The sequence below is a fragment of the Larimichthys crocea genome, chromosome XX, assembly GCF_000972845.2.
Source record: "Larimichthys crocea isolate SSNF chromosome XX, L_crocea_2.0, whole genome shotgun sequence".
NCBI lineage: Eukaryota > Metazoa > Chordata > Actinopteri > Sciaenidae > Larimichthys > Larimichthys crocea.
Window position 1 is genome coordinate 3,575,860 of NC_040030.1, and position 23,531 is coordinate 3,599,390.

A 23,531-nucleotide genomic window follows, 5' to 3' on the forward strand; every position below is an offset into this window, starting at 1 on the left:
TGATGTTTTCCATGATGTTGACGTTTCTGATTTTGGGTGAAATATCTCGACAACTATCGGATGGATTGGCATGACATTTGGTGCACACGTTCATGCCCCCCTGAGGATGAATTGTAAGAAGACTGGTGAACTTAACTTTTCATCTAGCGCCATCATCAGGTGCCGAATAGCTGCGAGTCTAACCATGTTCTCATTAGCCTGAGCTTTGTCTTCTAAGCACTTTCGTTGTGCATTGTGTTGCAGAAAATTGTACAATGTGCATGCTCCCCAGACCATGAACCCTACTTATTTTAATGTTTTTCATGACGTTGACGTTTCTGATTTTGGGTGAAATATCTCGACAACTATCGAATGGATTGGCATGACATTTGCTGCACACGTTCATGTCCCCCTGGGGATGAATTAGTAAGAAGACTGGTGAACTTAACTTTTCATCTAGCACCATCATCAGGTGCCGAATAGCTGCGAGTCTAACCATGTTCTTATTAGCCTGAGCTTTGTCTTGAATACTTCCATTGTCTCAACATGAGGACAGCCGTTACGCTCATCTTCACAAGGCCAGTGGTCCTTACCCATCCGCTACGTAGCCAAAACGTTATGAGTTATCGATTCTGACCAATTAAATCAGGTTGGAGGTCACAAAAAATGAATTTAGGAGCAGTTTAGGACGTCTTTGTTGGGAAAAAGTCGGATGGTTCCTCGTCGGACTTCTTCATGCTCTGGTTTTATGTGAGTTTAGCAAACTTTTCTGACCTAGTTTGGAGTCTTCTCTTCGTCAGTATTCCTGTGATTTGATTAATATCAGACATATTCAAATCGTAGCTAAGCCTCTGTCTCTTTTTGGATGACACAGGATTTCCACGCACAGAACTGGAGAGATAACCTCTCTGCGTTGTACACAGACTTCAGACTTCATTGTGGCTTCATTAAAAGATTACAATCTGCACTTTCAGCGATGTTCTCCGCCCGTTTCGATTTGTGTTACAGGCGAGAACGCTATTCAGAAAAATATGAGAAAAGCCTCTTTGTTATCGCCGCCTCTCCTTCAGAGTATGACCTACTGATTCTTGCCCCAGTTCCAGTTTAAACTCCCAGTTTTTTCCCATTTAGGCTTCGACTCTGGAGGTTTTCCAGCTGGAGAGCGTCAAGTTACAGTTGGCTCTAAATGACACCTCTCTGTTTGGCTGCAGAGACAAAGAGGTTTCTGTTGTGTGTGTGATGAGTTACACCCGACCAGCGACCGATCCTGCAGCCCGTCCTACTGCCCTGCTTCGCATTTTTTCCCCCCTTTCATGCAGACTCACAGCCACAACCACACACTCCCACTGCAGAAATGACAGGGAGCATATAAATCCTCACTATGCGGCTTTGGTGTGGTCCTGTAGTCATGAAGTTGGACCTCTCCCATTTCCTTCCCTTAAACAAAATGAGGCTTCATTTTCTTTCTGTGCCCTCATTTTGTGTTTAATCCAAGATTTGAGGTGATTCAGAGTCATAGAGAGACAAGGGCGAGGTCAAAGGTCGCATGAATCTGGTTTGAACCCACAAAACGTGGGTTCTGTGTGTAATTACGCCTACACCCTGTTCTTCTTTTACCACCATAATGCTTTCTCCTGTCTTTAATCTGTACATGGACCAGCAAATACTAAAATAATTCAGTTAACTTACATTTGAATTGATAGAAAGTCATTCAACTACTACAAAACACCACATATAAACATAGATACTATAGAAATCAGGGTAAATACTACAAAATTACATTATATATTTAGTTATTTTACAGGCTTTGATAGATAAAAGTAGCAGCTTATCATCAATATTTAACAGTCATTTAAATTTATAATCATGCAGCAGAATATTTCTGGTATCTTTCCAAGTACAGTAGTAACTCAGTGTTACTTTCCAAGACCAAGAAGTATTTCATACTATTATGAAATCTGAGCGCTGTAATCCCTTAAAATAATATATTATATTAAAAATAATCACAATTCACTGTGTAGCGACTGGTCCTGGATGCTGCTTGGAAGCATTTTTCCATATTACACACTAAAAGTACCTTAGCTCTACATTACATCAACAATTCTTTGTTATATTTATTATTTATCTTTATTTTTTTATATCTAGGTTTGTATGAAATGCTCCTTAAGCTTCGGTTAGGATGATATCTTACTACATATTTAACTTCAAATCTTGCAAGCTGTTGGTCACAAGGTCGATAGAAATGTCCGTGAATTTAGAGACCGACGTCTCGGCGAAAAGGTTGACAACATGAACATCTGGATAAATGCAAGTATTGTATGTGTGCACATGCTTTTTATATTTAACCATTCACTTGTATACCTGGATTTATTGTTTTCTTCAAACTTTATTCATGAAATAACAGATGTTGAGTTTAAATTTAGATTTTAAATGCATATATAACACAACATATGAATGAACAATAAAGTTTGTTCAGCTATGAGAAATAAAAGGTTGATATGAGAATACACACTTGCTGTACCTTACATAAAATAATAAAAAAAAACAAATAAAATAATGCATTTCTGTGTATGGTTTAATTTATGCCGGTCTTGTTTTGAATATTTTATATTATTTTACAACTTAAACTGATCCAATGATTAGTTAACACAACTTTTATTATACTTTTTTAAATTGTTGTTGACTAAAGAGCCACAAAAAGCACCAAAGTTGACTTATTTCTAATAAAAGTCAACTTCTGAGGATAAAATATTATTTTTCTTGATTACCGACACAGCAAACTGCTTCATCTCCTCTTTTCAAAGTATAAGGAAGGTAAACTACGTTAAATAAAAGCTTGACATTATCGATCAAACAGTCACTTTACATTAAATCAAAGTATTTCTCCTGTGTATATATTAAATTCTTTGAAGAATGATTGATTGACTTACGCTTGTGTCGTGCAAAAACATTTTAGAGGAGTTTAACTTGACATTTTTTAACATTTTCTTCCAGGAGACACAACAGCAACCGGTATTTTATTCATTTGAGCTGACGTGATAATTACTATCATCATCACAACAGTCTGTGTGCGTGCTTTAAGATCTGAAGAGCTGTAATAACATCACCGCCTGTCTGACGTATGCGATGGCTCTTGGTAACCGTGGTGATGTGGTTACCGGGATATGTCGGGTGGTTAAAGTGTTGGAAACTTTCTGTAAATGTTTGCCTATAGCGTGATGGGTTCTGGCATCTACAGACTTTAACGTGTATCTATATCATGGCAAGAAGGAAGGTGGATGAATGTGTGTAAATATTTGCCTTCCTTCTCCACCCGCCCGCCTCCTGTTGAGTGGATTCACGGTATGCTGTCGGTGTTTGCTTCACCCACACCGAGGCCTGAAACCAGGCCATTTAGGGCAGCATACGGCGGCTGGAGCACGCTGGGTGTTTATGGAGCGAAGAGGTCATTTCTTTGTGTGTGTGTGTGAGTGTGTCGTCTCTTTCCGTCTGTAATTGAAGCCACATGGTTGGCGTTCGGCCGTTCACCCTCCTCCTGTTTCCCCCTTTCTTCCTCTCCTCCATCTTGATTTCACTCTCACTTCGCCGTCCCTCTGTCGTCTGTCGCTCCATCTTTTTTTTTTTTTTTTTTACTTTGATCTGAACTGCACATGTAACCTTTTTAATTCTTCCACGAGCAAACAGCTTCCATGTGTGTTTAATTTAAATTGTTTATTTGCTTCTCATTGGCTGAGCCCTAGACGTGCATAATATTCCATTGGACGCGCTCTGCTGCGTTCTGCCCGGCAACAGAAGTTGAGCAGCTAAAAGTTGCGTCAGAAGTCGAGTTCGAGTGAGGACAGGACTACAAAAAGAAAAAAGTTTTGTAGTTTTTATGTGAATGTAGACAAATATATACACTGGAGTCTAAAACTAATGAATACATCAATTAAATGACTGTATTAAACTAGAATGAGGCACAAAATGTGTCATTTACATTGTGTTAACCACATTTTAGAGCCCATGTACGGAGGTTCAGTGATGACAAAACTATTTAGGGAGTGACATAATAAATGACAATATGAACATCTGGATAAATTATATAAAAGTACTGTATGTGTGCACATGCTTTTTATATTTAACCACCGACTTGTATACCTGGATTTATTGTTTTCTTCAAACTTTATTCGTGAAATAAATACCTGGATTTATTGTTTTCTTCAAACTTTATTCGTGAAATAACAGACGTTGAGCTTAAATTTAGATTTTAAATGCATATATAACAATAATATAACACATATAACACAACATATGAAGAAATAAAGTTGATATGAGAATACACACTTGCTGTACCTTACGTAAAATAATAAAAAACAAATAAAATAATGCATTTCTGTGTATGGTTTAAGTCATGCCGGTCTTGTTTTGAATATTTTATATTATTTTACAACTTAAACTGATCCAATGATTAGTTAACACAACTTTTATTATACGTTTTTTTTAAATTGTTGTATTACAAAAGAGCCACAAAAAGCACCAAAGTTGACTTATTTCTAATAAAAGTCAACTGTTTCAAATATTATTTCTCTTGATTACCAACACAGCAAACTGCTTCATCTCCTCTTTTCAAAGTATAAGGAAGGTAAACTACATTGTTTTATATCATTGTAAACTGTAAATGTTCAGGTACAACATTTTGTGGATCAGTCGACCACCTGAGAAAGAATCTGCAGGTGAATCTATAAAGAAAATATTTGTTAATTGCAGCCTCGGGTCAGATTTTAAGCTGGTGATGATTTGCTAAACACTCGTACAGGAGGATGTGTGATCATCACATCGCCGGCTTTGGCTTTGCTTTGGCCGCCTTTTTGTTTAGTCACAACACCTGAACGCTGTGGAAGATCCACGCAGGCGCTCACCTTGTTGAGAGGTGCAGGAATGTGGTGAAGGAGGAGGAAAAGATGAAGGGGGGATGAAAGAGTAGGATTAAGGGGGCTGTAGGTGGAGGAGGAGGAGGAGGAGGAGGAGGGCTGGTCTGTTAACTTCTGTTTTGTAAATGTGTCGCCACACTGAGAATCACACACAGCAGGAGAAACAATGACTGGATGGGTCTTCAGTTAAATTTTACAAGTTTTAAATTGGTTTCTTTATTGTTCTCCCGGAGGGGGAACCTAAAGGGGAGGTGGCAGTTAAAAATTTAGCTCCCTCTAATTACAGCCCGGCTGTTTTCGTCTCTGCTTTGTGGTTTTATATAATTATCTGTCTGTCTCCTCCCTCACATTGATATTTTATGCTCCCCTGCTGAAGATCTTTCCTTCTTTCTTTGCGCAGCACTTCTCCGAGCTCCTCGACGACCTCTCCCAGGATGCTTTGCTGGGCCAGCTCCTCAGCGACCCCTTCCTGTCCGGAGTGCGAGGCGGCGTCGAAGCCATGGAGGGCGAGGACGGAGGCGACCTGTCCCCGTCGTCCCCTCTCCCCCCGCACATCACGGCCGAGCACAGCTACTCGCTGTGCGGCGACAGCCGGCCGCAGTCGCCCCTGTCGCACCTCGCCGGAGAGCAAGGCAGCGACGCAGGTGAGAGCAGTAACCGAACAGGATGAGTTCGAATGAATGACGTCAGGTTCAGATCACTAACGGGAGTCCTTGCTGTCGCAGAGTCTGACGTGGATTCATCCGAGTGGCCCATGGAGCAGGACGAAGCCATCGACAGCCTCCTGTGTGAGACTCCTTCCCTCCTCCCCACCCTCTGCCTCTCTCTGGGCTCCCAAACAACAGAGAGCCCGACCGCCGTGGCCCCTGCAGCCGCCGCCACCGCCGCCACCCCGACTCAGACCACGATCAACAGCCACAACCAGAGCAAAGGCATCAAGGTGAGAGCTCGGGGACTGATGCTGATGATGGGAGCTGATGTATTTGGTCGTTTTTAATGTTTCTTATCTCTGTTTTTTTAGATAAAAGAGGAGAATATTATCCCGCAGATCAAACTGGAGCCTCACGAAGTCGACCAGTTTCTCAATCTTTCACCCAAAGGTCAGAATTGTTTCCTCTCTTCCTCTTCTTCTTCCTCTTGCTGTTGCATGTCAGAGATCTGATGCTACAATGACCCCTGCAGGCTGTTTGTTTAAATACCTCATACTGACCTCGAAAAAGTTGATTCAGGAGTCGATTTTTAACTTTATTATCAGCAACAAGCGTTGATATGAAGCATAGATTTTCCTTCCTTCATCAGTTAACCGTCTTGTTTCAGGTCTGGAGTCGCTGCAGATGCCTCCCACTCCTCCCAGTTCCCACGGCAGCGACTCGGAGGGCAGCCAGAGCCCCGTGCACGCCCCGCCCAGCCTGTCCTGCCCGACCTCCCCCACCAGCCCTCCTCCATCCCAGGCCAGCCTGAAGGTGTCGCCCCGCGCCGGCTCCTGCCTCTCCAACTCCCCTCTGCTTACCGCCCCTCACGTAAGTGATGATGCATCTTCTTTCCTCTTTGGTAACCAAAAACTTTTTATGGGTCATGACGGTTGGATTCCTCTTTTGTTTTTGTGTGCAGAAGCTGCAGGGGTCCGGCCCGTTGATGCTGACTGAGGAGGAGCGTCGGACGCTGGTTGCAGAAGGTTACCCGGTCCCAACCAAACTGCCGCTCACCAAAGCCGAGGAGAAGGCGCTGAAGAAGATCCGCAGGAAGATCAAAAACAAGGTACGGATTACCTGACAGAAGCATTCACAGATCTTCAAACTTTGTGCCTCTGTCTCTAAGTGCATTCTTTTGTTTTCTTCCTCTGTGTTGTAGATTTCGGCTCAGGAGAGTCGCAGGAAGAAGAAAGAGTACATGGACACTCTGGAGAAAAAGTAAGTCCCCGTCCTCTTCGTCCTCTTCTTCCTCTTCTTTCATCATATCAGAGAGAGAGTGAGAATCACTCTGCATGTAAATGAATCGCTGCAGGGAGGTTTGAGTTTATTTTCTGTCACATTTGGCTTCTTTTATTTTTTTAATATTTAAGACAGAGAGAGCAAAGAAATGAAACGGCACGAGCGTGTGCAGATTTTAAAGTGAGGGCGAGAAACTTTGTCTACAGAACATCAACTACAAACAAGGAACAAACGAAATATTACTCATGCGACACCAAGGATCACAAAAACTGCCAATATCTCAGCATTTCATTCACCTCTGTGAAGAATCCTGAATTTTAAATTGTTACTTTTAAAGGTTTAAATTATTATTAAAGTGGCAAACATCCAAAAAATCTTACAGGATAAACGGCACGGCGACGTTGTCAACACAAGCTAAAAATGTCCATAGAACAACAAGAAGGAGACACTGAATCTATCAAAACAGAAGCCTGATAGTTGTGTATGATTGTTAAAAATGAAAAGAAACACGTAATACAGACAGAGTTCACCCAAATCGCTCGTATGACACAAACGTTCTGCCTTCAGTTTATAGCTTGTTGTCTTCTGTTATTGTTATGCATTGAATAAAATATAAAATAAACATGAAAAGTTTCAGTTAGTCAGTTTAAAGTCAGTAAAAAGTGGAAAAAAAGGTTGTGTGATGTCAGGTCAGTGACCCTGCAGTGCTCCTCTCTGACCACAGGGTGGAGACCTGCTCCAACGAAAACAACGAGCTACGCAGGAAAGTGGAAACTCTGGAGTGTACCAACAAGTAAGAACAACAACAACACACACACACACACACACACACACACACACATTCATACACTTGCATCACATGTGATTACATCTTACATTTCATTAAAGACTCATCCGTTTAAAGTCATTCTCACAACAATAACACATAAATTTGGGTTCATGATTTATGGATTTTTATGCTGTTTTCTTGCCGTGAACTGTTGAAAACTGTTTATGGATTCATCTGAGCTCCCGCAGTGACGATCCAAACACCAGCAAATTAAAGCAGAGATGATTCAGAGCTGAAAGCATCCCTCTCTGGATGTGTGCCCGTCTCCACACACACTCTGACGTTTCTTATTTCATGCCTTCGTTCCCTTTTTTTTTTTTTTTAAGTAATCCTTCAAAGGCGTGTGTGTGTGTGTGTGTGTGTGTGTGTGTGTGTGTGTGTGTGTGTGTGTGTGTGTGTGTGTGTGTTCGAATGACAGCTGAGAGGATGTGTCGGGGGAAACACGGGCTGATTGTTATTATTTGCAAATAAACTGCTGAATCAAACGCTCCCCGTCGATCTGTTCTGAATAATCATGAGGCTATTTTATTGTGAAATGCCCGAGCTGCTTCAACCAGACTGTGCTCCGTGATCCGTGTGTGTGTGTGTGTGTGTGTAGAGCTGACTGGATCACAGCTGTTTTGGGGTAAATGAAGTTAAATGAACCAGTTGCATTTGTGTGTGTGTGTGTGTGTGTGTGTGTGTGTGTTAACAGCAAAACAAAACCTCAGTTTATTGACATATTAATAAAAGCACATACACATAAAAGATGTTGGTGTATAGCAGATCTTTGACTAAAGTAAAACAGCTTAATGTACTTATTATGACACTTTACATGCAGAATATTATCAGATTATTGTTACTGATGCATGAACATATATGTATGTTGTAGTCGGACATAGCAGATATGATTTTATTCAATTTATGGTTGTTTAAATCTTTGATAATGCGCCATATTTTATATGTTTTGTGTATGAAGTTTAACCCCAATGTCCGAGCAATCGCCCATTAATAGGCTTAAATCTCAAAGTTGAACTTAAGCAAAGTGCATGAGGCTCAAATATGAAATTTTAAACTTTTAAACTTCTCATTTTGCGTCACCCGTAACACCTGAAGAAGACAGATGAACAGAAATAATAATAACAACAATAACTGAGCATTCCAGAGGAAGGAAAATTAAAGTGCAATATGAGGACATGAGATGTGACGAGAACAACGACAGAAAAACAATATTAGATCTTTAAAAATAAGAAGATCCGGCAGATAAAAGATGAGACGTTTAAACTGACTCTCAGACCTTCATCACATGTCACGTCTCTGCGTGTCTGCTGATCTTCACTGTCGGCTCTTTATTAAATGTAGAAATGTGAAGAAAACGCCACGTCATGTCGAGTCATTTACAGTCGGTCTTTCTTTGTCTTCATGTTTTTGTTTCACTGTCGGCCTCTGATGATGACCGACGTCTCTTTTCTCAGAGTTATGAGCTGTGTGTGTGTGTGTGTGTGTGAAACCTTTGTATGTCATGTGTCTAACCTGTGTATGTGTGTGTGTGTGTTCTCCTCTTCAGGTCTCTGTTACAGCAGCTGCAGTCTCTGCAGGCGGTGGTGGCAGGAAAAGTCCCAAAGTCCTGCAGGGTGGCTGGCACCCAGACATCCTCATGCCTAATGGTACTACAGTGTGTGTGTGTGTGTGTGTGCGTGTGTGTGTGTGTGTGTGTGTGTGTGTGTGTGTGCATACAGGAGATTGTGTTGAGGAAACATTGATTAAAATATTGAATTGGAAACATCTGCTTCCATCATTCATTAGCAGCTTAGCATTGATTCATAATTTATTTACCGTCTCTCTCCCCGTCTGTCTCTCTCTCTCTGTCTCTCTCTCCCTGTCTCTCTCTGTCTCTCTCCCCGTCTCTCTCCCTGTCTCTCTCTCTCTCCCCGTCTCTCTCTCTCTCTGTAGGTGGTCGTGTTGTGCTTCGCTCTGTTCTTGGGGAGTTTCTACCCGAGCGGTTTGACTCCGTGCTCCACCATCACTGAAACCGGCCTCGCCTCCAAACAGTCGGCTGTCAAAGAGTCTTACACAACCACAGGTAACCACACATAGACACTCTGTGCACAAAGTACACACACGCTGCAACACAAGCAGCCGTCGTACATGAGTTAATAATGATGCAAGGACATGAGAAAGAAAGGACATAAAATAATATTCCAGGAGAGACACGGGTTCGATTCCAGCCGGGGTCCTTCGCTGTCTGTCATCCCCTGAATTCCCTGTCCGTCTCTCCATCAGACAAAGATATTGTATAACTAACTTTATTTATTGACAGCTGGGAATAAGATAAAAGTCATCCATGCAGTACAGTTTGCGGTTATATTTGACAGATATTATAACCGCGATATAATTCGTGATTCGTGGTTATGATAATCTTCACATCACGGTTTTTATTTGAACTTTCCTTCTAAAATCACAATGATGTGACATTTGTTCGACCAAACAAACGTCGATTAAAGATTTTTGAAGAATTATTGATTACATTATTGATTAATTGAGGACTTTTTTTCTTCTGTTGTCCAAGAAGACAACCAGAACAAATCCTTTTAAAGGAAAAAGTTGTTTTCGTTTATCAGAATTCTGTTTTATGTTGAAATAATTAATAAAAAAACACACTTTCTAAAAAAATGTCTCATGTAAACATGATATTTTTTTTATAATTTACCATTTATAGCATTTAAAGAGGCAAAGCTTTCTTTTATAATTTACCATTTATAGCATTTAAAGAGGCAAAGCTTTCCCTCAGGAGTCGGTAGAGACCAAAAACAGAGCAAAAAGTGACAAATATTGGACTTCGAAACGAAGAAACAAAAGAAATAAACGTTAATGTTTCTGTGTGTCTGCTGGACACACACTTGCTAATAAATCCACTACAAGAATTTTTGAAGGTGATGTCAGTTGTGTTTAAAACTCTCCCTAATAATGCAGGTTTAAGACGTAGCAGACATTTTATACAGTTAGAGACTATTTAAATTAAAGGTCATGTTAAGTTCGAGAAACCTCAACATGAACAACGGCTCTCTGTTTGAAAGACTCGCAGCATTGATATAAATGATCGTAATTCTGTTGATATTTCGCAGCTACAGTAAAATAAGCAACGTGAGAGCGGCTGCTAAAGAGTCGGGACAGACACTGAGAGTCACTTTTATACAGTTTTCAGCTAAACTGACCTTTCCCGCTGCCTCCATTGTGATGAATCATTAGTTCCCGGCTACAAAACAACTGCGGCGCTCCACGATAACATTGCCAATAATTAGATTCCACCTACAACGCTGCAATAACAGCTACAGAGACTGATTACAAGGGTTGACCTTTCACTACATCCTCTCTACTACCGCCCACACACTCATACACTTTTGTAATAGAGACAGATATAATTTTCTTAACAATCAAATTCAGTTTCCTGTCCCGTCCTGCCCACACACACACACAAACACAGGCAGAGCAGCCAATAACATGTTGTTCTCGTTCACGGCTGGTGCCGCTGGGTGTGTTCAGTCTGAGAGAACAACCGAAAAAAAACAAAACAGTCAAATTAAAAAATCTTCTCATCGTCTCTCTTTTCCAGTCAAGTCGAGGAGTCTGTTGTCAGTGTTTGAAGACGAGCAGCCGCACCTCCTCGGCCTGGGCGGAGAATACCCCGACCAACTGGAGGACACGCCGGCTGTCGTCATGGCAGCGTGGCGTCGCTCAGAGCAACAGAAACTGGTGGTGGAGCCTAAAAGGGTGGAGACACACCCACCTTTCAGGAATAAAAGCAACGATACGCAGACGTCAAAAAACCTGCTCATGGACCTGCACAGGTAAACACACACTGATAGTAACATATTTACATATTTATTAACCCTAAATAGTCGATATATGGGCTGTAAACAAGTTTATTTCTGCTGTGAAGTTGGACATTTGAACATGGGGACGTTTGAGGAACTGTAGTTTTTGGCATTATGTGAATCTATTTTGAGGTTATGCACCTTTTTGCGATAGAAACAGTGCGAGCTATAGAGAAAATATGAAAAGAAAAGTAACATCTGAACTCATCTTGTGACTCAGTTTATCGTGCAACCACTTTATAGTTCTTATCATCCAGGCTGGGAACCGCCAGCCTAACAGAATCAAAGGGGCCAAAGGAGGTTATTAAGGTGCCTGGAGAAACAGTCGAGGTCACAGGGAAGCCAGAAATGCCACAACAGACGGTTCACAGAGCTCGTTATGTAATTAAAAGATCGTTGTCTGATCTTTGTCTCTCAGGTCTCTGGAGCAGAGGGCGAACGAGAGCAGAAGTAAAGTGATAGAGCTGGAGAGAACGGTCAACGAGACCTCCTGAGGTTCATGTCAACACCCCCCCCCACCCTAAACCCCATGATGACCTTTGACCTTCCTCCCTCTGGAGCATGGTTCAGTGTCCTGGAGCAAACCTCATACAGTAGTTTTCCCACTGCTGATTGTTTAAGGTCATTTTTGCTTAATCAGATACACTGTAATAGTAATTATTATTAATAATAATAATGATAATAACAATAACAAAGGGGCACTGGTTGCCTTAATTTCTGAAGTAAAGTTGCACTGAATCATTTTCAACATAATAATTAATTAATTGACCCGCCTTGAAACACTGTTAAAGTAAATCACGTTGAGATAAATTCACATAGATCTAGTGAATAATATTATGTGGCATTTATTCCAGTGGAAAGTACATTAAAATATGACATGTGAGGCTTTTTACAGGACACTGACAGAGAACCTTTGTATTTATAGAAACCTTTTTTGTTTTTCAAAAAAAAGGAAAAAAAATATTGCTCTTTGTAGTTGTATTTCTTTTAATATTAAATGTTTTTATTCCATTCCAGTGATGCATACATCCAATTTTGATACTTATTTGCGTTCATATTGTATTTTGTGTTTTTATTATGTGTTATTATTGGACTCTTTTCATATATATATATATATGTTGTTCATAACTTCTTAGGGCTTTAGCTCGGGGGTTCCTACGCTCAGTTTCAAAAGCTTTATTTGTCTGCAAAATTATGAAACAAATGTGTAGTTATGATGCTAATAATGCAGAGAAAGCTGAAGGCTAAATATCACACAACTGTTCGGCAACGCAAATGTTCATATTTGATATGTGGGGACCCTGTTTGATATACTTTATTTGTTTTGGTCATCAAAAGCATCTTAAAGGGGCTATTATCCATTTTCAGGTTGTTCTTACAAATGTTGTGTGCAGTTAAAAAGCAAAATTCACCTCACAGCAGTTATTATGTTTTGCATAATGTTGTCTTTCTTTTAAGGAATAGTTTGTCATTATAGGAAATGCACTTATTTCCCTTTTTTTTGCAGAGAGACAGATGTATAGCTCCTTATATCTGTGCATTACAGCTAGCAGCTAGCTTCATGTAGCCTTAATAGCATGTAGCACTAGCTGTAGCTTCCAAACGTACGCTAAAACTCACTAATTAACAAATTAGATATATTAATTAGCAAGCTTTATAGCTGTCAGTAGTCATATTTGTTGCCTTAGACATAAGTTAGTTTCTTTCCCCTGTTCCTACCTTTGTACTAAACAAGCTTTCACCTGTCATACATTTCAGCTAGCTGTAGCTTTTAGCTTCATTAAGCTTCATAGTTTGTCACTTCATAACTTCTGTAGCTAGCTGTAGCTTTATTTAGCCTCATAGCTTGTTGTTTCATAGCGTATAGCTAGCTGTAGCTTGTAGCTTAATGTAGCTTCATAACTTGTAGCTTATTTTCTTTTACGGCTAGCTGTAGCTTGTAGCTTCATGTAGCTTCATAGCCTGTATTGCTAGCTGTAGCTTCATGTAGCTTAATGTAGCTTTATGTAGCTTCATAACCTCTAGCTTAATTTCTTTTATGGCTAGATATAGCTTGTAGCTTCATGTAGCTTCATCGCTTGTATAGCTAGCTGTAGCTTGTAGCTTCATGTAGCTTCATAGCTTGTATAGCTAGCTGTAGCTTGTAACTTCATGTAGCTTAATGTAGCTTCATAACTTGTAGCTTAATTTCTTTTACGGCTAGCTGTAGCTAGTAGCTTCATTTAGCCTTATAGCTTGTCGCTTCATAGCGTATAGCTAGCTGTAGCTTGTAGCTTAATGTAGCTTCATAACTTGTAGCTTAATTTATTTTACGGCTAGCTGTAGCTTGTAGCTTCATGTAGCTTAATGTAGCTTCATGTAGCTTAATGTAGCTTCATGTAGCTTCATGTAGCTTAATGTAGCTTCATGTAGCTTAATGTAGCTTCATAACTTGTAGCTTATTTTCTTTTACGGCTAGCTGTAGCTTGTAGCTTTATTTAGCTTCATAGCTTGTCGCTTCATAGCTTGTATAGCTAGCTGTAGCCTGTAGCTGTAACTTCCAAAAGTAGAAAGAACTCACTAATTAAAAAATGATGTATAATATATTAGTTTGTGTGCTTTAGAGTTGCTGGTAGACAGATGTAGTTGCCAAGTTTCCCCTTGTTTCTAGTCCAAGCTAAGTTAGGCTAATCACCTGCTAGCGGTAGCTTCATATTTAGCGCACAAACATCAGATTGATATCAATCTAATTGTTTAAGTCTCTACAAAAAAGGTGAATAAATGTATTTTCCCAAATATCAAACTGTCTTTTTCAAATATTTGATGGAACCACAGGATTAAGTTGCTGCACTAACAGTTTGTTTTTGTTTTGTTTTGTTTTTTGTCTTAAATCCAGCAATGTTTTTGCCTTAAACACTTTAACTGTCATCTTCAACAGTCTTTCAGCATTTGCCAAAAAAACTTTCTTCCCAGAAAAAAAAAAAAGTATCTATTTTTGTAAATATAAGTTGTTAATAAATAAAGAAATGTGTCTGGGATCTGCAGTTTATAAACCAATCCATAATTCACTGCGAGTCTGTGTTCTGACTTTCTGTTGGGTTTAGTTTAAGTACAAATAATGGTTTTAAAGGTTTTTAATTGTCCATTTCAAGTGTATTATTTCTCACATTTCTGAGCTTTATTCAAACATCTTCCCCTTTTTCACCAGACGTGAGGTCAGTTCACTTTCTGTACAAACAGGCTGTAAATAGAAACGCCCCATTTGGATCAAAACTGAAGTTAATTAAACCCAGAAACATGAGATATTATACTTTACAACTGAGGGTGCATCAAACTGTTAACTGTCCTGTTAAGAAGTGAGAAATGTATGTATCTAGGTCTCATATTTTAAGCTTTGTAGATCAGTGGCTAGATCGTCAAAGATTTATTCTTGTAGTTAAGGAGGATGCACTGATGATGCTCCATCATCGTAACATGAGATTTTCATGGGAAGTTCTCCTCTCGCAGAGACTGAAAGTAGCAGCCAGTGGAGCGTATTTTTTCTAAATCACATTTCTTTTTCATGTCGCCTGTGTAAAGCCACTCTGACTTAGGCTTTCTGTCTCTTTGCTTTCAAATGAATAAAGTATTTTCCTTAGTAAAAGCATACAAACTGTGACTGTGCGTTGTCTGTTCATGGTTAAATGTTGACATTATACAACCCCAAATCCAAAAAAAAGTTGGATTAGAGGTTCAGACTTATACATTTTAATTGTTTTTTTTATTTTTATATAAATTTAGATTCATTTTGAGCTTTAAAAAGTTGGGACGGGGCAACAAAATAGTGTGAAATTGTGAAATGCTCAAAAACAGGTTATATTTGTTCAATGCAGAGAGACATTGTGGGTAAGAGAGTGAATATGGATGCAGATGCACGCTAGCTTTAGAGATGTATGTCTGCAACCTTTATTTTTATTGTATTTACGAGAGAGAGATAAATAAAATGTCAAAACATCTGTATTATGCGTAGCTATTATTTCATTGGACATTCATATCAACGCTTTGTGAAGAACTGTGTGGGAAAATAGTCCAACAGTTTAACCCTCTGGGGTCCGAGCAATTGCCCACACTTGTAAAACCAAGTGATAGGGCCACTGATGGGACACCAGAGGGTTGGACAGAAGAGCAACGTTTCCCAATGCACCATAGCAGAAAGTTTATTTAAGTGCACACGCTAAAAGACAAATGATTATTTGTTCATTACTCATCAGACAAGGTACTTAACGTGAGTATTTCCATTTTTTAACTTTGAATTTTATACTTCTACTCCACCACATTCCACTCAGAGACAAATATAATACTTTTTGTATGTCTGACACTTTTATTCACTACCAAGTTTTTCCAAATTTGGTGATTTTTAATTTGATTTTTTCTGATAAACTGAAGGACGAAGTGTTCCTTTATGGGTGGAAAAAAATATCTCACTTCTTAGGCTTAATAAACAATTTAAAAACCCGCTTGGATTATCTTGAAAATCATTATAAAGGTGAAAAAAGGCTGATTTTTTTAAAGAGAATATCTGCTTCCCGGAGTACAAGTACTTAAATGAGATCGACCTTAAACATGTACAGCAGTAAAACAAGAACAGAAACATATAAATAGGTTTATACATAGAGATACATTTGAAAAAGCAACAATGACTCAAAAACTGAACATGCCCAAAATATAATGTTGTCTTGAGTGGCTGATAAATAGTTGTTGCAAGCTTCAAAGCATCTTCTTAATTAATTAAGTTAAGGCCAAACTCCATTATGACAGAAAGGAGTCTCATGGTTAACACACTGGCCTATAGAGAAGCTGCTATCTCCTCCATCATGACGACCGTCCTAAAATAGATCTGCAGCAGCCCCTCACAATAAGTAGTGCGAATTGGTCTGACAGTCCCAAGACAATACGCAGTCCCACAGCTCCATAACAGTCCAGTTTCATAGTAACACAGCAACAGTGAATCACATTACAGCTCCAGTTTCACACTTTGAGTCAGAATTGCAGGAGGTTTTTTTTTGTTTACCGACAATAAGGGCCGTCACACCACATTTACTACAGCTGTAATTACTTTTCAGATTAGGATTTTACATAAATATATATATGAGTGATTAGATCAGATGAGATCAAACTGAGTTGAGTCAGAATTGCAGGAGTTTTTTCAGACACGGCTTGTTAATTATAAATGAAAAATCTCTTCGTCTGGGTGTACAGACAAAGTTTCTGTCTTTACAGAGATGGTTTCTAGACTAAAAATAAGTTTTTTTCTCTTTTTTTCTTGATTCGACTATCTGAAAAATAATGAGAAGTTATGTAAATAAAAATAAATATATAACAATTATGAGCTATTAAGTCAAAATGATGATATGCTAAGTCAAACCTTTGAGTTATTAAATCAAGTTCATGTGATATTGAGTCAAAATTGTACTATAGACTTCAATATATTGAGATGTGCTTTCAATGTATTTATCCTTTATGTTTACATAGATGAGGTGGGCCAGAATATTAGAAACACCTGAATATAATGTACTCAAAATTTCAGACAACGTCGCCAGAAACTGAACATTTTTATCTGCATAAAGACAGATGAAGCTCAACAGTAGATTATACTGGTGTACCTAATAAAGTGGCCACTAGAGGCTCTTATTAGAGTATCTTTAATGTTTACTGACAATAAGGGCTGTCACACCACATTTACTACAGCTGTAGTTAAGATTTTACATAAACATATATGAGTGATTGGACCAGATGAGATTAAACTAGTTTCTAACCTATTTGTCCTGTGACTTTGTCTCTTACAAAAGTGTTAAGTTGTGTGATAAATCAGTGGAGAACTAATTCTCACCTGGCCAAGAGGCAGCGACAAGAGATAAGTATTGTATAATATATTCAACAACAATGATCTATGTACTATGTTCTTAGATTGCTTCATTTAAATAACAGTTTATGGGTGTCAAATTATCCCATTTTTGATAAAATAGTCCATAAACTGAACAAATTTTCGTTTTTTCTTCTTCTATGTACATAAAATATATTTATTTTAACATCCTTTGCACTCTGCACAGTTGTCTTATTCTGTCTACAAATGTTATTGTTGTTTATATACAGAGAGATCTACATAATTATATATATATTTCATCTGTACACAGTAGTTTAATCTTTATGTTTACCTGCTGAACTCCTTGTTTTAGTGAAACCAGCGTCAAATTCTTCATGTGTACACAAACCTGGTCATTAAACTGACTTTAATCGTCCTCCACTATTTATCTTGTGACCCTTCGAAGGGGCCTGACCCCTATGTTGGGAAACACTGGAATAAACCACCTGTACTGTAAATAAAGGAGGTAAAACTAGCTCCACCTTGAGCAGCTACAACAACAAAATGCTGCTTACACATTGATTGCATCAGTATTGGTTATGTAATTTATTATATCAAGGCCTGAAATACAACCACACACACACACACACACACTTAGACAGACAGTTAGAGGTTTGGTACCTTGCTCGAGGTGAACTGGCACCTCTCCAGCTACCAGTCCACCCTCCATACTTGCATCCATGCAACAGATCCGAGTCAAGTCCCAAAGCACATTTAGTATTTTAAATGCAGGACTTGTAATAGAGTATTTTTACATTGTAGTATCTGTACTTTTACTCGAGTAACTCCTTCCACCACTGTGTACACGCTTAATTAAATTATTCATGGTGAATAATTGCAGAGTTTGCGGACAGATGCTCGCCTGCAGCAGAAACAAACGCACAGAGAGGTCAACGCGTTCACCTCTGGTCAGCGCTGACTTTGTGAACCTGATGGCCGACACATGTGTCCTGATGTTTGACGGTAAAGAACATGAAGTGAGAATATCATGATGATGATGACGGATCTGATGCACACAGGCTGTGAGCAGAGCATACTCTGTGTGTATGTGTGTGTGTGTGTATGTCATTAGTGTTACTCTCAGAGTGTGTGCATGAGTGTGTGCGTGTGTTGTGTTCACCCTCTGCCCTACTTTCTGACTGATGATGCTGCAGAACGGATGAGGAGAGGGAATATCCCACAATGCCATGCTGCTCGTCCCATGGGCCAGATGGATGGATGGATGGACAGACAGACACAGGCAGATGGATGGATAGACAGACGGATGGATGCATCGATGGATTGGGTGGATGCTACAGTCAGTTGTAGTCCACACACACTCTGTTTATTGTCGCTGCCTCCACAGCAGCTCGCGCTTTCGCAGTTTTTAAAACACAGGTCAAGTCAGAATTATCCAAAAATTCTACTTCCGGTTGTAGATTTAAAAATAGAAGTCTCATTTAAATAAGGGCGTAGTATGATTTACTGTTTGGACACAACCACTTGTGGAGAGGACTTAATTGCAAGGTTCAGAATGTTCCCATCCTAATTATGCATGTCTAAACTTTGATGTTTTTTTTACATTATATACAATTATATATGATTAATTTAAGTCTGCAAAACATCATTTAATAATTTATTTCGGGAATGAAATTGTGTGTGAGCTTCATCTTGTGCACAAAATAAACCTAAAGTTTTGTAACTTGTCCTTAGACCTGTGAAAAAACATGGCATGAGAGATTAAAGTTGGTAAATGTGTAGAAAAGATAACATGTTGGTGTCGAGATAAAATAAACAGACTAAATGTGAATGTATAATATTAATATTAGATTATATAAGTAAGTTTGGGACTGGAGATATATTGCCAACATAACAAGGAATTTGTCTTTAAGCACAAACATTAAAATAAGCAAAACATATCAGGAAGATAACAAAAAAAATCAAGTATTAAAAAATATAAACAATATATGTACAATATGTTTTTAAGATGAAAAGAGCTGTATCGTAGGAATTGTATTATAGGTTAATGCATCGATAAAATTAGATTAGATTAGATTAGATATACTTTATTCATCCCATAACGGGGAGATTTACTTGTTACAGCAGCAGAGGAAAGTGTAGTGTTGAAGCCATAACACTGATCTGTGTTTTACTTATATAATATTCATGTGAGTAACATAATCCTTTAAGAAATCTCAAATGATTATGATGATGATGCAATGATGATGTCAGAGGGTGTTACTCTATATGTAGATGTCACCTGAGCACAGGTAGGGGGTGTGTTTTGAGAGCGGAAGGGCAAACAATTTTCAACCGCATTTTGAGAGTCTAAGCGGGTTTTTTCTGTTTAATACGAGTTTGATTTATGTTGCCGTTACTCAATAAAAGGAAAGTATATTGTGACACTACGAAAGAGTGCGCGTTGATTTACTGACCGCTCCTACATGTAGCATACACTACAGAATTAGTAAAAAGAATAAAGAATAAATAAAATAAACAGACAGAAGTATCTATAACCTACACAATAAACATGAAAAAACTAAAAAACAAAAAAAAATATATTATTATATATTATTTTTATATTATTATTATATTATTATATAAATGTAAATGTAATGTATTTATTTATACAGCCCTTTACAACAGTCCTTTCGGTGTACCAAAGTGCTTTACAGTAGACAATAAATAACGAGAACATAGGTAAAAAACCAACAAAATAAAAACAATAAAAACAATAAAATGCAACAAAATCGAATAAGAAATGATAAAAGTGTCATCATACTACGGGTGTTAAAAGCCATCCTAAATTAAATAACTGCTTAGAAAGAATTTATAGCCACATGTTTTCTACTGCCAGTTCTCAACTACAAAGCTGTTAATTAATAAATGCGTATGTTATATTATTATTATTTTATTATTATTATTATTATTATTATTATTATTATTATTATTATATATAAATAACTGCTTTAGAAAGAATTTATAGCCACCTGTTTATACATTATCTTTGCCAGTTCTCAACTACAAAGCTGTTAATTAATAAATGGGGTATGTTATTATATTTTGTATGCTTTTATTTTGAAGGCCGACACGCTCCGCTTCCTGTTTGACGTACGTCGCTTGACGTAGCTCGCCTCCAGTTGGTCAGGCCTCGTGAGCGCAGTTCGATGTGCGCGTGCCGCCTACCTGGCTGCGGTATATAAAGAAACGGCCAACGGTCAGAAATCACAACGGACGGTTCAAACGGCTGAAAGCGTCACCGGGCCCCGGTGTCTCTGTCCCCCCTTCCTTCCCTCCCTTTTTCCTCTCCGCCAACCGGCACCGTGCGTCCCCCTCCTCACCAAGCTGGGAAGAGGGGGGGTCCAGCGGGGGGCGAGACAGCGAGGAACCGACCAGCATGGACCCCAAGCGAAAGATAGACCGACGACCGGTGGGTGGTGGTTTCAGCGGTCGACTGGCCTCTCTGGGAGCCGACGGAGGTGACTCTGAATCGGGAGCCGGCTCGGAGGAGGCTGCCGTGGGCTGCTGCAGCGACACGTTCAGCAGTCTGCCCGACATGGGCAGAGGAGACGCTGGGAGAAATTAAGAGGACTGGCGTTCAGAAAGCAGACCTCGTACCGGTGAGTGAGGGCTGGGGAAGGATGCTGGGACAGGAGGAGGATTAAAGCTGCTTCATGTTTGTTGTTGTTATGATCTAATGCCCGAATTACATGTATGTAAGCCAGCTGGGGCTTTACACACACACACACACACACACACACACACACACACACACACACACACACACACACACAGACAGTGGAGGGATTACTACTCATTTGAAACCAAATGCTCTGGTGTGGTCGCCCTGACTTGTCCACGTTAAGATCAGGCTGTTAATCCTCAACACACACACACACACACACACACACACACACACACACACACACACTGTGCAGCAGCATTTTAGCTCATGTCAGTGATGGATCATTTTGCCTATAACAATATGTGTGTGTGTGTGTGTGTGCATTTCCCTGTGGTGTTGTAGCCCTGCATGTGAAAGGGGCTATGAGGGGAGAAACACTATTGTTTTTAGGCAATGTGTGTGTGTGTTTGTGTGTGGTGTGTGTGTGTGTGTGTGTGAATGCCAGCAGCAGCCTGACACCCTGGTGCGACTGGCAGCTGCTGTTGATAGTGAAAACTGGCCAGAAACCAAACACACACACTCACACACACAGCAGCTTTTAGTTGTTAATGTCAGGAATCTATCTGTCTGTCTATCTAGTGTCTTTTATTGTGTTGTGGTGTGTGTGTGTGTGTGTGTGTGGTGCTGGGAAGCATTTGGGGTCAAATCAATCATTTAACTTGTGTCTGATTCGGGGGCTGCACCGTGGCAAAGCAACAGTTTGGGTGGCTGAAATCGGCAAAAAATCCGACTGAAGCGTCCAAATATCGAGGCTGCGAGTGGGTCTCTGTTTGATTTCTGACTCAGAACGTCGTGTATTTTAGTTTAGACTTGTGCTTTCACCCACCGTCGCCTTGATTTGAAGAATAGTGGAAAAAACTTCTCATTCAATGTTAATTTCAGTTAAAAGTGAGATCACAGAGCCTTTTATTTATCCGTTAATTAACATCTAAATCAGATTATTTGCACCGTGTAACACACTTAAAACTGAATGAACCGGCCATTTGGGAAGGAAATATCTCATTTAAAAAAAAAAAAAAAAGGGATGGTACACGATAATCCTTACAGTCCATTTGACTGATGATCATTGTCCTGTTTGATCATTGTCCTGTTTGATTGTCCTATAGTCTTTTTAAACACCCACCTGAGATACTTTAAATGAACCTTACACACAGTAAAACATACATTAAAATAACCCATACTACAAGAAATATGTTTTAAAAATGAATATAAACCCAGTAAACATACATAAATTAACCCATAACACAGTAAACTACATTAAATGAACCTTTAACACAGTAAACATACATTAAAATATCTCTACTACAATAAATATGCATTAAAACAAAAAACTATAACCAAAATAAACATACGTAAAATTAACCCATACACACGTAAACATACATATAAAAATAACCATACTACCAGAAATATGCTTTAAAATGAACTCATAACCCAATAAACATACCAAATTAAACTCATAACACAGTAAACATACATTAATGAACTTTTAACACAGTAAACCTACATTAAATACTCATACTACATAATATATGCATTAACAAACCTATAACCCAATACATACATAAAATTAACCAAACAAGTAAACATACATAAAATAACCTATAACACAGTAACCAACATTAAAATACCTATACTACAATAATATGCATTAAAAATGAACTATAACCCACTAAACATACATAAAATTAACTACAAACAGTAAACATACATTAAAATTTACATTAGTAAATCAGAGTAAATAAAACCTGTGTTATGATCTTTACAATGGAAAATGGTATAAAAGTAAAACAATAGAAATGTGTATTTCTAGAAATAAGACAACAGAACTACAAATAGAGACCGAGTTAAATTAGGCTGTGGACGCTGATGAAAGTCACCGCGTTGAACAGAGTGGAGTACATGAACTGTAAGGCGGAAAAATGTTCTAAATGAGTTCAATCTAAAAAAAAAAGTTGAATACAAGTTTAATAGTACAAGATCTGTTGAAATGTGTAGTTTGAACTCTGTAGTAAAGGAGAAGTAGTTTAAATTGTAGGTCTGTAGAAAGATTTGAAGTTTGTATGATGTATTTGTAAATGTAAATGTAAATGTAAATGTACTTTATTTATACAGCCCTTTACAACAGTCCTTTTGGTGTACCAAAGTGCTTTACAGTAGACAATAAATAACGAGAACAATAGGTAAAAAACAAACAAAATAAAAACAATAAAAACAATAAAATGCAACAAAATCGAATAAAAAAAGGTGATAAAAGTGTCATCATACTACTGGGTGTTAAAAGCCACCCTTAATATAAATAACTGCTTTAGAAAGAATTTATAGCCACATGTTTATACATTATCTTTGCCAGTTCTCAACTACAAAGCTGTTAATTAATAAATGGGAGTATGTTATTATTATTATTTGTATGCTTTTATTTTGAAGGCCGCCACGCTCCGCTTCCTGTTTGGCGTACGTCGCTTGACGTAACTCGCCTCCAG

At 38.7% G+C, this 23,531-nt stretch overlaps 1 protein-coding gene across 1 annotated transcript in view; it reads left to right on the plus strand.

The window, feature by feature from the left end:
• creb3l2 (cAMP responsive element binding protein 3-like 2) overlaps positions 1 to 15,130 on the plus strand; it is a 30,967-nt gene extending 15,837 nt beyond the window's left edge. The window contains exons 2-12 of the mRNA XM_019276899.2: positions 5,290 to 5,533; positions 5,615 to 5,829; positions 5,911 to 5,989; positions 6,207 to 6,409; positions 6,501 to 6,647; positions 6,741 to 6,799; positions 7,545 to 7,613; positions 9,196 to 9,295; positions 9,582 to 9,711; positions 11,242 to 11,476; positions 11,922 to 15,130. Of these exons, the coding sequence (XP_019132444.2) occupies positions 5,290 to 5,533; positions 5,615 to 5,829; positions 5,911 to 5,989; positions 6,207 to 6,409; positions 6,501 to 6,647; positions 6,741 to 6,799; positions 7,545 to 7,613; positions 9,196 to 9,295; positions 9,582 to 9,711; positions 11,242 to 11,476; positions 11,922 to 11,997 (1,557 nt within the window). The 3' untranslated portion in view covers positions 11,998 to 15,130. The remainder of the gene's footprint in view (positions 1 to 5,289; positions 5,534 to 5,614; positions 5,830 to 5,910; positions 5,990 to 6,206; positions 6,410 to 6,500; positions 6,648 to 6,740; positions 6,800 to 7,544; positions 7,614 to 9,195; positions 9,296 to 9,581; positions 9,712 to 11,241; positions 11,477 to 11,921) is intronic.
• Positions 15,131 to 23,531: the final 8,401 nt, after the last annotated feature.